Raw genomic sequence first — 11,912 nt, 5'->3', positions numbered from 1 at the left:
GTTGAAACATTAGCTGGTTGCTGGTTCTGGGGAAAGCGTGTCGGCCATCTTGGGTGGAGTTTGGGACGTGACTGGCCATTCGAGTTAGCACTCTAGTGTTCGCCTGGACACACAAGCTCCCTACTTAATCCTCAAATGGAAACACGCAGCGGTGATGGGCAGCGGGCGCGCTGTAATCGCGCCGGAGTCACGCCAGAGTCTAGCCCGTCTGTGCCCGTCTGTGCCCGTCTGTGCTCGTCTGTGCCCGTCCGGGCCCAGACGGGCCTAGGGCCTGAACCTCTGGCTCTTTTTTCAGAAACGCTGATAACGTACTCTCGAGAGGACATTATGTTGCTGTGCGCTCCTAAAAAGCCTTCATGTAAGTACATCTATAAGGATTCTTCACCTTACACTGCCTGCAAGACATGCCTCACCACGCAACTAGACAAATGAAAAAGCACCCTCCTAATGGCGCTGCTTAATTGTAGACCTCTCCCGTGTCATGCTCTGGAAATTAATTTCCTGATACAAGATCATGAACTGGATATCCTGTTCCTGACGGAGACTTGGATTACTGCCAGTTCAGGCGCAGACATGGTTCGAGCCCTTCCCCCTGGTTTTTTGATATACCATCTTGATAGACCTACGGGGCGGGGTGGCGGCATTGCCGTTGTATATAGAGATACATTGGTGTGTAAGGCGCAGAACAGTGACATACTGGACTGTGAGAGCTGTCAGTTCTCTCTACAGGTTTCTTCTACGGTGACTGTGTCAGGCATCTTGATCTATCGTCCACCAGGAGTCTTGGGGAGTTTTGTTGGTTCTCTGATGGAAACAGTCACGCAGTTGGCTTGCTTGACGACTAATTTCATGCTGTTAGGAGATTTGAATCTCCATTTTAACGATCCAACAGACTCTGTGGCGGCGGATCTGTTGAGTGACCTTAAAGCCTATAATCTTAATCTAAAAAAACCTGGGACCCTCCCACTCCAAGGGTCGCCTTCTTGATCCTATCTTCTCAAATATTCCATACCTTACAGCTCTGCCCGTTTGTCCGTTACCTTGGACAGACCATTTCCTGGCCAGTCTGCAGGCTGACCTGAGAGTGGCCCCCTCTCCGAGAGTTTGTACTCTGGAGAGAGCTTGGTCCAGGTTATCAGTCGATTACTGGATCGCAAGACTTGAGAGCTCATGCCCCCCTGTAGCAGCGGATCCAGTCACAGCTGACACGGATTTTGAGCTGTGAATAACCAATTCCCTGGACGTCATTCTCCCCAAAAAAAGAGTAGCAAAGAGGGGTAAAAGGATGGGCTCCGCCCCTTGGTATTCGCCGGACTTACGCATCCTCAGAAAAGGATGTAAGAGGCTGGAGAGAACCTGGAGAAAAAACTGGGAGGTGGCAAGCCGAGAGGAATATCGCACCGCAATAAGAATATATAAAAACGCCCTTCGCAGTGCTAAGGCGCAATTTTTTTAAGATAGAATAAAAATGGCCTCCAATTCTTCGAGAGAGACCTTTACAGTGGTAAAGGAACTCCTCAAAATCCCGGAGCCCCCACCGACTCAGGATAACCCTGCTAAGAAGTGCAGAGAGCTAGCAGAATTTTTCCATCTAAAAAGCGAAAACATCATAGCTGCCCTGCCCCAAGTCGTACAGGTTGCACAGATAGGCAATCAGACAGCAGGAGAAGGCGCCCGCCTGGATACCTTCGGTCCAATCCCTGTAGCTGAGGTCGCGAAGGAGCTAGGATTCATGAAGAGTGGTTCACCAGAGGATCCAGCCCCAATGAGATTTCTGAAACAGGTAACATCTGTGGTTGCCGCCCCTATAGCGAACTTGATTAATGCATCCCTTACCCAGGGTGTGGTGCCGCCGAGCTGGAAAAGAGCGGTTGTAAAGGCTCTTCTGAAGAAACCCAATCTGGATTCGTCAGATTTGGCTAACTTCAGGCCCATCTCTCTGCTCCCGGGTCTTGGTAAGATCGCTGAAAGACTGGTTAATCGACAACTATCCGTCTTTCTGGAATCCAATGGCCTGCTGAGAGATTCACAAATGGGCTTTCGGCCAGGGCACGGCACAGACACCGCCCTCTTGGCAGACGTTGAGGAAGCAAGGAGCATTTTGGATTCAGGAGGGTCAGTGGCAGTGATCCTCCTGGACCTCAGTGCTGCCTTTGACACTGTAAACCATCAAGTGTTGATCCAACGGCTGTCCAATGCGGGGGTCACAGGAGTGGAGTTGCAATGGCTTAGGTCATTTCTGTGTGGTCGTACCTATCAGGTATGGGAAGGCAGCGAGAAGCCTCCATCTATCCCCCTCCAGTGCGGTGTGCCACAGGGCTCCTCGTTGAGCCCTGCGCTGTTCAACGTCTATATGGCCCCCTGGAGGATGTGGTGGCCCCTTTTGGGATAAAAATTGTCAGCTATGCTGACGATACCCAGCTGGTGGTCGCATTGTCTGAACTGGAGAAGAACCCAGACGCGCTGCGCCTATGCCTGACTAATGTACACACCTGGATGTGTGAATCGTCGCTTAAACTAAACGGTTCCAAGACGGAGATAATGCTGTTAGGGCACAAGACTCCCTCTCTCCCTTTGACCGTTTGGCCCAGCTGCCTGGGGGAGCTCCCCAGCCCCAAGCAGGAGATCAAGAGCTTGGGAGTTTGGTTGGAGCAGGATCTCTCCTTTAAAACTCAGGCCAAGAAAACGGCGGGGTCTGTTTTGGGCTTCTTCGTTCAGCCCGTAAAATCTTGCCCCTCCTCCCCTTGCCATCGAGGAGGTTACTCATCCAGGGGCTAATTATCTCCAGGCTTGATTATTGCAATGCCATATTCCTTGGCGCTCCGGAAGCCACGCTCAGTAAACTGCAGCAGGTGCAAAATGCTGCTGCTAGGCTGTTGACTAATACATCAAGGAGACATTCAGCTAAGCCCGCCTGGGAAGCATTGCATTGGCTCCCGGTAAGAGAGAGGGTCAAGTTTAAGGCTCTCTGTACGGCCCACAAGATCCTTCAAGGGAAAGGTCCTCCTCCTTTAAGGAAGCTAGTGGTGCCCTATAAAGCCAACAGAGCTCTTCGCTCTGATCAAAAACTCTTCCTACAGGTCCCCAGAGCTCACAAAGCTCGCACTGGAGGTAGAAGATTCTCGGTGCATACAGCCACCCTTTGGAATTTGCTCCCTTTGAAACTGCGTCGTGAGACATGCATTCTTCGTTTTCGGAAGTCTCTGAAAACTCACCTTTTCCCATCTTAACACGCTGGATTGGCTTCGCACTGGTCTGACGGACTCCTTGACAAGCGCTGGGACGCCCAAGGGTAACTACGCGCTATATAAGACTCAAAAAAAAAAAAATTGTCAAGTCTGAATGAAGCAGAGAAAGGCCTGTAATTTGGAACATTGAGTTTGTTTTCTGTTTTTACTTTCTAATTAAAGGGGGTAAGCTGCATATGTTTTTAAGAGGACACGCAGATCTTGGGAGAGTTTGAACAGATGAAGGTGGCACACCTGGGCTGCTTCTGACACATGTATTATGTGCCTTTGGATTTAGCCGCCGCCAGAAGCAAACCCGCAGCAGCCTCACCATTTCATGACAACAGGTTTCAGGCACCTATCTTTGACAGTAGGGCTGGGGCGAGTAGAGTAAAAATAGCGCTCAATGAAAGTGGCATTCATGTGAACATGTCAGCACCAAGGACGCCAGTGCCCACGCCAACCCGGACGTAGTCATGGGGGTCCATATTTCAAAGACTAAAGGACAAAGCCACATGTGTTTGCTTGTTATCATGCAGCGTTTAGCCTTTCAATGTTGCAATGGGGGTTCTTCATTCGTTGATTTGTTTATTTTATGTATGCACTTTGTTAGGCTCAATTAGTCTTTTCACAGTAGCTTTACCCATCTCTGTTTGTGAGCCATGAGCGGCTTTTATTCTGGGGCTGCGTTCCCACACTAGCGCTGCACGGTGCGTGAAATGTGTAATTAGTGATAGAAAATATTGGGTATCTGACGCTACAATGTCCAATCAGGAATGCATGTATTTTATGTTAAATTCTGGCTAGAAGAAGGGGGCAGGTGTGAAATGAGGCCACTGCGGCCTTCCACCCTTGGAAATGCAGCATGTGAAGCAGTTTTCGGGCTTGCGACATTAAATAAAAGCTGGTTCTGGTGGGTCTGACGCATCCCTCCTGGAATGTCTTTTTCACCCCATGGTCACGGGTTCGAGTCCCGTGCTTTCATCCTCCTGAAGCCCTTCAAATGTGATCCATTGATGGATGACAGTATACACCAGCCTTCAGCTCCAAGTTGTGTCTCGTGATGAACATGTACTTTGCAAATGCACAACTTATGTTTTACCCAGAGCTGCGCCACAGTTCGATCGCCGGCGGCAGCTCAGTGCAGCTTCAGGTGACTAGGCTATAGCTCACTCAATCTCTCCGACGGCCGCAGCACCTTGATACCCTTGAGTGTGATAATTTTGCGCTTTACAAATGTGGAATTTTAAAGCAGTGCCTAAAACCAGGCAAAGAGGTCAGTGCTGCCAGTCAGTCAGTGTCTCCAAGGCTCGGTCTAGAACTCAGACTATGACCACCGTGGGGCTCCTAGTTTGTGTTTTAGTCCCCTTTGCTTATAGTCTAGGCCTAGGCCTGGTTTGCCAGGCACCACGTGCTCCACATCGAACTAAAGGCAGGAAAATGGAGTTAGGACCGAGAGGTTTCAGGCCAGGCACGCATGGGACGACCGCTGATGAGAGGGAGTTGCGGTTATTTCCTGGCGGGTGGTGTATGCTCTTCGGCCACTACGGATAAGCAGGGTGCCATGCACGTCGGATTGGATTTTCCAGCAGGAGAACTTGTGGGTGCACGCGCGCATCAGTTGTCACACAGTCAACTTATTTACCGCCGCTGTCGCGATTTATACCGTTTGACATTGTTTTGGTTGCGAGCTCGAGTCTAGCTGGGCACGTGTGTGAGCCTAGACGCAGGGCGCGGTTCGATTGACATGTTTAATTAGGTTTGGATTTAAAGATATGACGTTCTTATGCTTTATACACTAGGCCGTTTGAGCACACTGTTAGTGATAAAGTAGGACTGCTAAAAGGATATTGCAGATTTCAGGTTGGCGGGCTATTTAGCCCTGATCAGGGCAAGGGGGGCTTGGGGGAGGGAGCCGACCGCCGGGAGGTCTCCTCCCCCGGGCGGTTTGGGAGGGCTGCGAGGGGTTCTTTCCAGAAGTTGCCAGAATGTTCTAGTTTTGGGCTGGTCTAGTAGGACCAGCCAGCCCAAGTATAAATTTCCCATTTCCCGCCTACCCGCCACCATTTTAGGTTTGGTGACCTGGTGGCTAGGAGGGCTTTTACCTTTTTTGTGAGAGAGTGTCTTGTGTGTCTGTGAGACTCTTTTTCAGTTCTTAGTGGTTGTGATTATTGCTTAGAGCTTAGATATAATGGAAGATGCACGAGTCATTGAGGCAATGCGTCTGTTGGCGGATGCCGGCCGTTTAGATTTGCTCGCAGGAGGTGGGCAGGCCAGGCCCTAACGCCAGGCTTCAGCTGGTGTGGTGGCCGCGGTGATGGCATGTTCGTCGCCGAAGCAGAGACGCTCGAGTCAGGTAAGCGACAGGGGCCGTTCCCGGTCTAGGAAGCCGGCCTCTCAAAGGATGGTTCGAGGGGAGCCTGGTACGGCGGAGGCTCCAGAAACTCAAGGGGCTTTGAGTGTGGGGGGGGGTGAGTCTTCCCTAGCTCCGGCTCCTCAGTTGGGAGTTGTTTCTGGGGCGGGGGGATTTCCAGTTATGGTGAGTCAGGTGCAGGCGTCAGGGAAGAGGGGTAGGGGTGGTCGGGGCGGAAACAAGAAACGCTCTGCTTCGGACCCGCTGGTTGAGCGGCGGGGGCAGTCTTCGGACGGGGCCCCTGTGCGCGGTGGGCGTAGGGGATCGGTTCAATTTGTGTTGCAGGATACGGAGCGGGAACAGGTGGATCATGGTGCCCATGACGCCATGTTGGTCGTTGACGAGACTCAGTTGGTACCTGAGGCTTCTCAGCGGAGGTTGTTAACCCCTTCAAGACAGCTTTCTTACGATGTTCAATCAGGGGAGGGTCGTGATGTTAATGTGGTCAGGCCTCGGGCTGGTTTGTCTTCTGCTTTCCCTCCGATGGGTGGTCAGGAGGTTGTTGGTCGGGATGCTGATGCGGGTGTGGGTGATGTTGGGGGTAATGTAGGGAGCCCGTTACTGTTTTCTACGCCGGGCTCGTCGGCGGGTGAAGTTGTATCTGTGGGAGGTGGCTCTAGAGGTGAGGGCGAATGGGCCCAAATGGGCGAAGGAGGTTCGTTTTGTGGCGCGAATACGGCTTTTGAAGATCCGCGCTCGGGGAGTTTTGGTGGTGGTGTTTCTCTAGGCCATGATGATGGTGTATCTTTTCACGCCGGTTTGCAGGTTCGTCAGCCAGCTTTTGGTTTGGGTTCTGCGGCATTTGGCACTTCAGTTATGGGTTCGGGAAGGTTCCATGCTCCTGGGGCATTGAGTGCGGGGGGTGTAGGCTTCCAGGGCACGTTGTTGGGTCCGGATAAGGGCTTCGGCCAGGTGAGCGGCGGGCCAGCTCAAGGGCCCAGGAGTACAGCTCCTCGCTTGTCTGGGGCTTCTGGGGGGGGTCCTTATTTTATGTGTGGTTCCCCCGGGTGGGAGCATTTTGGCGCAGCGGGGCTTGCGCAGCGTAGTTTCCAGACGGAGGTTTCAGGCCAGGAGTCACTAGCGAGGGCCTATCAGCAATCTTCTTCTACGGCATTGGCATGTGATAATTTGGATCACAGTGGAGACGAGGAGGTTGTAGGTGGGTCCCCGGTGCGGGAGGTGCCGTTAAGGTCGGATGTACGTGGTCGTTCTTTGGAGCGGGGTCGGAGAATGGATGTTGGTTCAAATTGGAGGGGGAATGTGTCTGGTTGGATTGTGGATGGTAGGAATCCTAGCACACCAGTCCAAACTTTTTCTTTGCAGGAAGAGGTTAGGCGCGGAGTTCCAGACTTGGCAGGGCGCGGTCCAGTCCCATTTCGCCAAGGGGAAGTGAGGAGAGTGCCTAGCGCGGCCCTCTCTGTTCCACCGAGGGATCCCGCCGCGGCCAGCACACGAGGGTCTGGCGTGACCCGGCTGGCCCCAACGAGTAGCAGTTATAGGTGGCAGGCCTTGCCGGCGGCTATGGAGCTGCAGAGTCAACGCGCAGGGAGGTACAGGCGTGTACAGTCTGCTCCCCCTCCTGGAGTTTCAAAATCATTTAAATGTACAGTTGTTGATACCGGGTTGGGTAAGACCCGTGGTGATTTGTTGCATACCAGTGTCGATTCAGTGGTGTTGGACTACGATGAAGAGAGTCCAGAAGAAGGTGAATTGCGGGATCCTGAAGGGGGGGTGCCCTCTCATGCTTCTCGTAGTGTTTTACAGGCTCCAGTGGTCCAGAGTCAAGTGCAAGGGAGAAGAGAGCAAGGCCCATCGGGTAGGGCGCCTCGCCGACCGGATGCATTGACCTCGGCGCCACGGGCGGAGCCATCGAGAGTGGTCTCTCTGTTGCCAGGTGAGCAATCAGCCACACAGGCCAAACCTGTTATGGTGTCTGTGGGTACAGGTGGTGAAACCGATGTGGTTATTGGTGATGGCCGTCTGGTCAAAGGACGATACGTAAAAGACACTGCAGTTGGTACCAATGATGTGGTAGAATTAACGAAAAAAGTGGAAAGTGGTGTTATGGCTGGTGCTTCCAGCAATGTTAAAGAGCCAGTGGCCAGTAAGGAGTTAAAAATCAAAAAGTTGCCTTACATGGGGGTTACGAAACCTTTAGGTGCTCATTTGATGTTAAGTACCAAGGAACGTATTTGGAATGGTGAGTATGTAGAACTCCTTAAGTTACTGCACCGGGAAGTCCGGTCTAAGGAAGGGTCTAAGGAGGAGGAGTTTGAGCTGGCTAAACGCCCTAAAGTGCCGTTGAATATTGAAAACTGGACAGCTGCGTTTTTGATTTATGCTAGTGTATATTGCGAGAAGTTCCCTGAGCGCAGCGTGTCCCTTTTTAAATACATGGACGTCATTCGCAAGGCGCAGATCACTGGGGGTGGATTTGCCTGGTCTCAATATGATGAGGAATTTAGGGCCAGGATGGCTTGGGATCCCGAGGCTAAGTGGGGGGAGCTAGATTTGGATTTATGGCAACATACAATGGGGTCAGCGTCAGGGGGGAAAACCATTTTTACGGCCAGTGGTTTCCCGTTATTTTACAGGCCCTTTCAGGGGAAGCCCACCCGGGGAGGGGTGGGGGCAAATACAACCACGCAATCAGGGTCTGGGTTCTGTTGGGAATTTAACAGGGGCTCCTGTACCAGAGAGTATTGTAAATTTAAACATGAATGCTCTGGTTGTGGAAGGAAACACCCGTTGTCCAAATGCTGGGACAACCAGCCATCGGGGAGCCAACAGAGTAAGCAAACAGGTTCAGGTAATGCCAGTACGCCCTCACAGTTTTCAGGGGGAAGGGGATCCAGAGGTGCTAAGGGTGCTGGGTCCAAGGGCTCGTACACCAGTTAAGTTTGAGAGGCTGCGCATTGCTTTACACGGTTACGAAGATGAGTCAGCAAAATTAAAACTTTTGGAGGGTTTTCAGTTTGGTTTCCGGCTAGGTTACCTAGGCTCTCGTGAAAGGAGGTGGTCTGCCAATTTAAAATCTGCTTCGGAACATGCCACAGTGGTACAGGACAAACTTAATAAAGAGGTACATGAAGGAAGGATGGCTGGCCCGTTCCATGATTGGCCGATCCTTAATTTGATTGTTTCACCGGTGGGAGTGGTCCCGAAGAAAGAGCCGGGACAGTTTAGACTTATTCAACACTTGTCGTGGCCTGAAGGGTCATCGGTGAATGATTTCATTGACCCAGAGGCAGTGTCGGTATCTTACTCTTCGGTTGACGTGGCCATGTCACTTGTTGTGACCGCGGGCGCAGCCGCTGAGATGGCCAAGTGTGATATCAAGTCTGCTTTCCGGCTGTTGCCTGTCCACCCGGGCGATTTGTGCCTTTTAGGTATACAATTCGCAGGTAAATGGTACGTAGACAAGGCTCTGCCGATGGGCTGCTCCATTTCATGTGCTCTGTTTGAGTGTTTTAGTACTTTTCTGCAATGGTATTTTTCCCATCAGTCCGGTCATTCACTGGTAACACACTACCTTGATGACTTTTTCTTTGTCGGATCCCCGGGCTCCGCGGAGTGCCAGAAGGCTCTGGACACATTCCAAGGGCTCATGGAGGATCTGGGAGTTCCTTTGGCTCCCGAAAAAACAATGAGCCCTGCCACTGTCCTCTCATTTTTGGGTATTGAAATAGATTCTGTTCTTATGTCTGCTCGCCTGCCCGAGGACAAAAGGGTCAACATGGTGGAACTGCTGGAGGTAATGTTGGCAAAAAGGAAAGTGCTGGTGAAAGAGATTCAAGTGCTTTTGGGCCATTTGAATTTTGCTTGCAGAGTGGTGAGAGCAGGCAGAACTTTTTGTAGAAGACTGGGCAGGGCTTTGGCAGGTCATCACTTGCCCCACCATCGTGTTCGTCTGTCTGCTGGTGTTAAGGAGGATTTGAGAATGTGGAAGTTTTTCTTGAATGCCTTCAATGGTGTCCCCTTGGTCAGAGATGTTGACTTTCAGTGGGATGTGCAAATGTTTTCGGATGCTGCCGGCAGTGATGGTTTTGGGCTCTTTTGGAATGGCAAATGGTGTGCGGAACGTTGGCCTGATGAATGGTTGAATGGTGGTCGCAGCATCACTTTTTTGGAATTGTTCCCTCTATTGGTCGCCTTGACCCTGTGGGGGGAGGAATTGGCACACAAGAAAGTGCTGTTTCGTGTGGATAACATGGCTGTTGTAGAGATAGTGAACCGACAGTCTGCCAGGGACGAACAAGTGTTGAAACTTATGAGAGTTTTCGTTCTGGGTTGTTTGAAACACGACATTCATTTTCGTGCCTTACACATTCCTGGCGTGGACAATGACATTGCGGATGCTCTGTCTCGTTCACAGTGGGGGAGATTCCGTGGACTGGCGAGGGACGCAGACAGATCCCCGACTCCGATGCCGATTCATCTGTGGCACGTCGGAGAGGTCGGGTCGTACAATTGGTGGTAGGTTCTTTGTCTGTGTCTACGCTTTCTGCATATTCCCTGGCCTGGAGGGAATTCCTGGAATCTGGTGCTGTCAGAAGGGAGGATCTGTCGCGTCGGTCGGACGATGTGGTCAATTTTATATTGGACCTCATGGATAAGGGTCTAACCAAAGTAACCATTGCGGGGAAACTAGCGGGGATTGCTTTCATGGGGAAGTTGTTGTGGGGTTATACTCCGTCAGCGGGGGAAATTGGCAGGAGGATGCTTGAGGGTTGGGCCAGGGAGCAAGGGCACGTTGGTAAATCCAGGGCTCCCCTATCTTGGCAAGTCCTTGCCAGACTAATCACAGTTCTGCCTTTGGTTTGTTCGGATGATTTTGAGGCTTGTGTGTTCTCTATGCTCATGGCGTTCATGTTTTTTGGAGCTTTCAGGGTCTCGGAGTTGTTGGGGTCGAAATATAAGTGTGGATTGTATTGGAAGGACGTTTTTTGTTATGATGAGGGAGTACATGTCTGGTTGGCCAGCTCCAAAACTGATCAGACGGGTAAGGGAAAGGGTGTGTGGTTACAGGCGCGTGCTCCAAAGCTTACTTGCCCTTTACTGCTGGCGCGGCGCTGGCGTTCATTATGTGGGGGCGGTGATGAGGTTCTTGTTTTCCAACATATCAATGGCACCCCTGTAACAACTTATCAGTTACGAATGGTTTTGCGCAAAGCTCTGCAGCGCATTGGTCTCGATAGCAATCTCTATGGGACTCACTCTTTTCGAATAGGTGCAGCCACTGAGGCCTTTAACAGAGGTTGGACTGAGAGGGATATTATGCGATTGGGGCGTTGGTCTTCCAATTGTTTCCAGCGTTATGTGAGAAGCTCGGCAGAGGAGGCGCATGCGTCGTCCTCCTTCACATGATTTCTAATTTTCTTTTCTTTTTCAGGATCCGTTGCTGGGCCTCGCTCCTCGGTGGTAACGGTCTGGATAGTGGGGCATTCCTTCGTGAAGTGGGCCGGAGTCCAGGCAGCACGAAGTTACTTTGGAGAACTACTTGGTTTTAATGATCGAATGTTTAATGTTATTTGGAAGGGTAAAGGTGGGATGCTCTGGAGAGAGTTAATCCCTTGTTTGAACAACAACATGGTGGGCGGTTTATGCCCGGATATTTTAGTTATTCATTTGGGAGAAAATGATCTCTGTGCTACAAAAGGTGTGGTTTTGCTGCGAGCTATGAAACGAGATTTAGGCCTCATCAAGGATCTTTGGGCTGGGTGTCATGTTTTTTGGACGGAGTTGATACCGCGCAGGATATGGAGAGGAGCTGTGAACCCCAGGGCTGTTGACCGGGCCAGGAAGAAAGTGAATTCAGAGGTGTCTCGTTGCTGTAGGAGCCTTGGTTTCAGTAGGATCTCGCACAGGGACATTAAGTTTGAGTCAGTTGAGTTTTTTAGGGATGATGGGGTTCATTTGTCCCGTGTGGGCATGGATCTTTACTTGTTGGAGCTTCGTGAGGTGTTAGCGCGGGCATTGGCTATGCAGCGTTGATTTTCTCATTTCTTTTCGCTTCGCGTGTTGGGGGGGCAGAAAGGGAGGCGTGGAGTGTCTCCTCCGCCTACCTTTCTGGGTGGCGGTGTTTTTGTGTATCAGTACGGTTTTAGGCAGATTGTTGGTTGAGTATTCGATCGAGTATTTCTTTGACAGGTGCTGGGGTATGTTGGTCATGGTTTGACCGTTCAGTTTTGTGAGGGGGGTATCTGCAGGAGTGCAGGGTCAGGCAGGGTCTATGGCTATGGAGGACATGACCGTTGTTATTTCATTTGTGG

General features: G+C 51.3%; 1 protein-coding gene across 1 annotated transcript; it reads left to right on the top strand.

The window, feature by feature from the left end:
• Positions 1-1,468: 1,468 nt before the first annotated feature.
• On the top strand, positions 1,469-11,634 carry LOC147712924 (uncharacterized). Its single transcript, XM_086919724.1, has 3 exons — positions 1,469-1,783; positions 6,406-7,534; positions 11,033-11,634. The coding sequence occupies exons 1-3, from the start codon at positions 1,469-1,471 to the stop codon at positions 11,632-11,634; spliced, it is 2,046 nt and encodes a 681-aa protein (XP_086775850.1).
• The last annotated feature ends 278 nt before the right edge of the window (positions 11,635-11,912 follow it).

The sequence above is a fragment of the Lissotriton vulgaris genome, chromosome 5, assembly GCF_964263255.1.
Source record: "Lissotriton vulgaris chromosome 5, aLisVul1.2, whole genome shotgun sequence".
Classification (NCBI taxonomy): domain Eukaryota; kingdom Metazoa; phylum Chordata; class Amphibia; order Caudata; family Salamandridae; genus Lissotriton; species Lissotriton vulgaris.
This window is presented reverse-complemented; position numbering and strand designations above follow the sequence as displayed.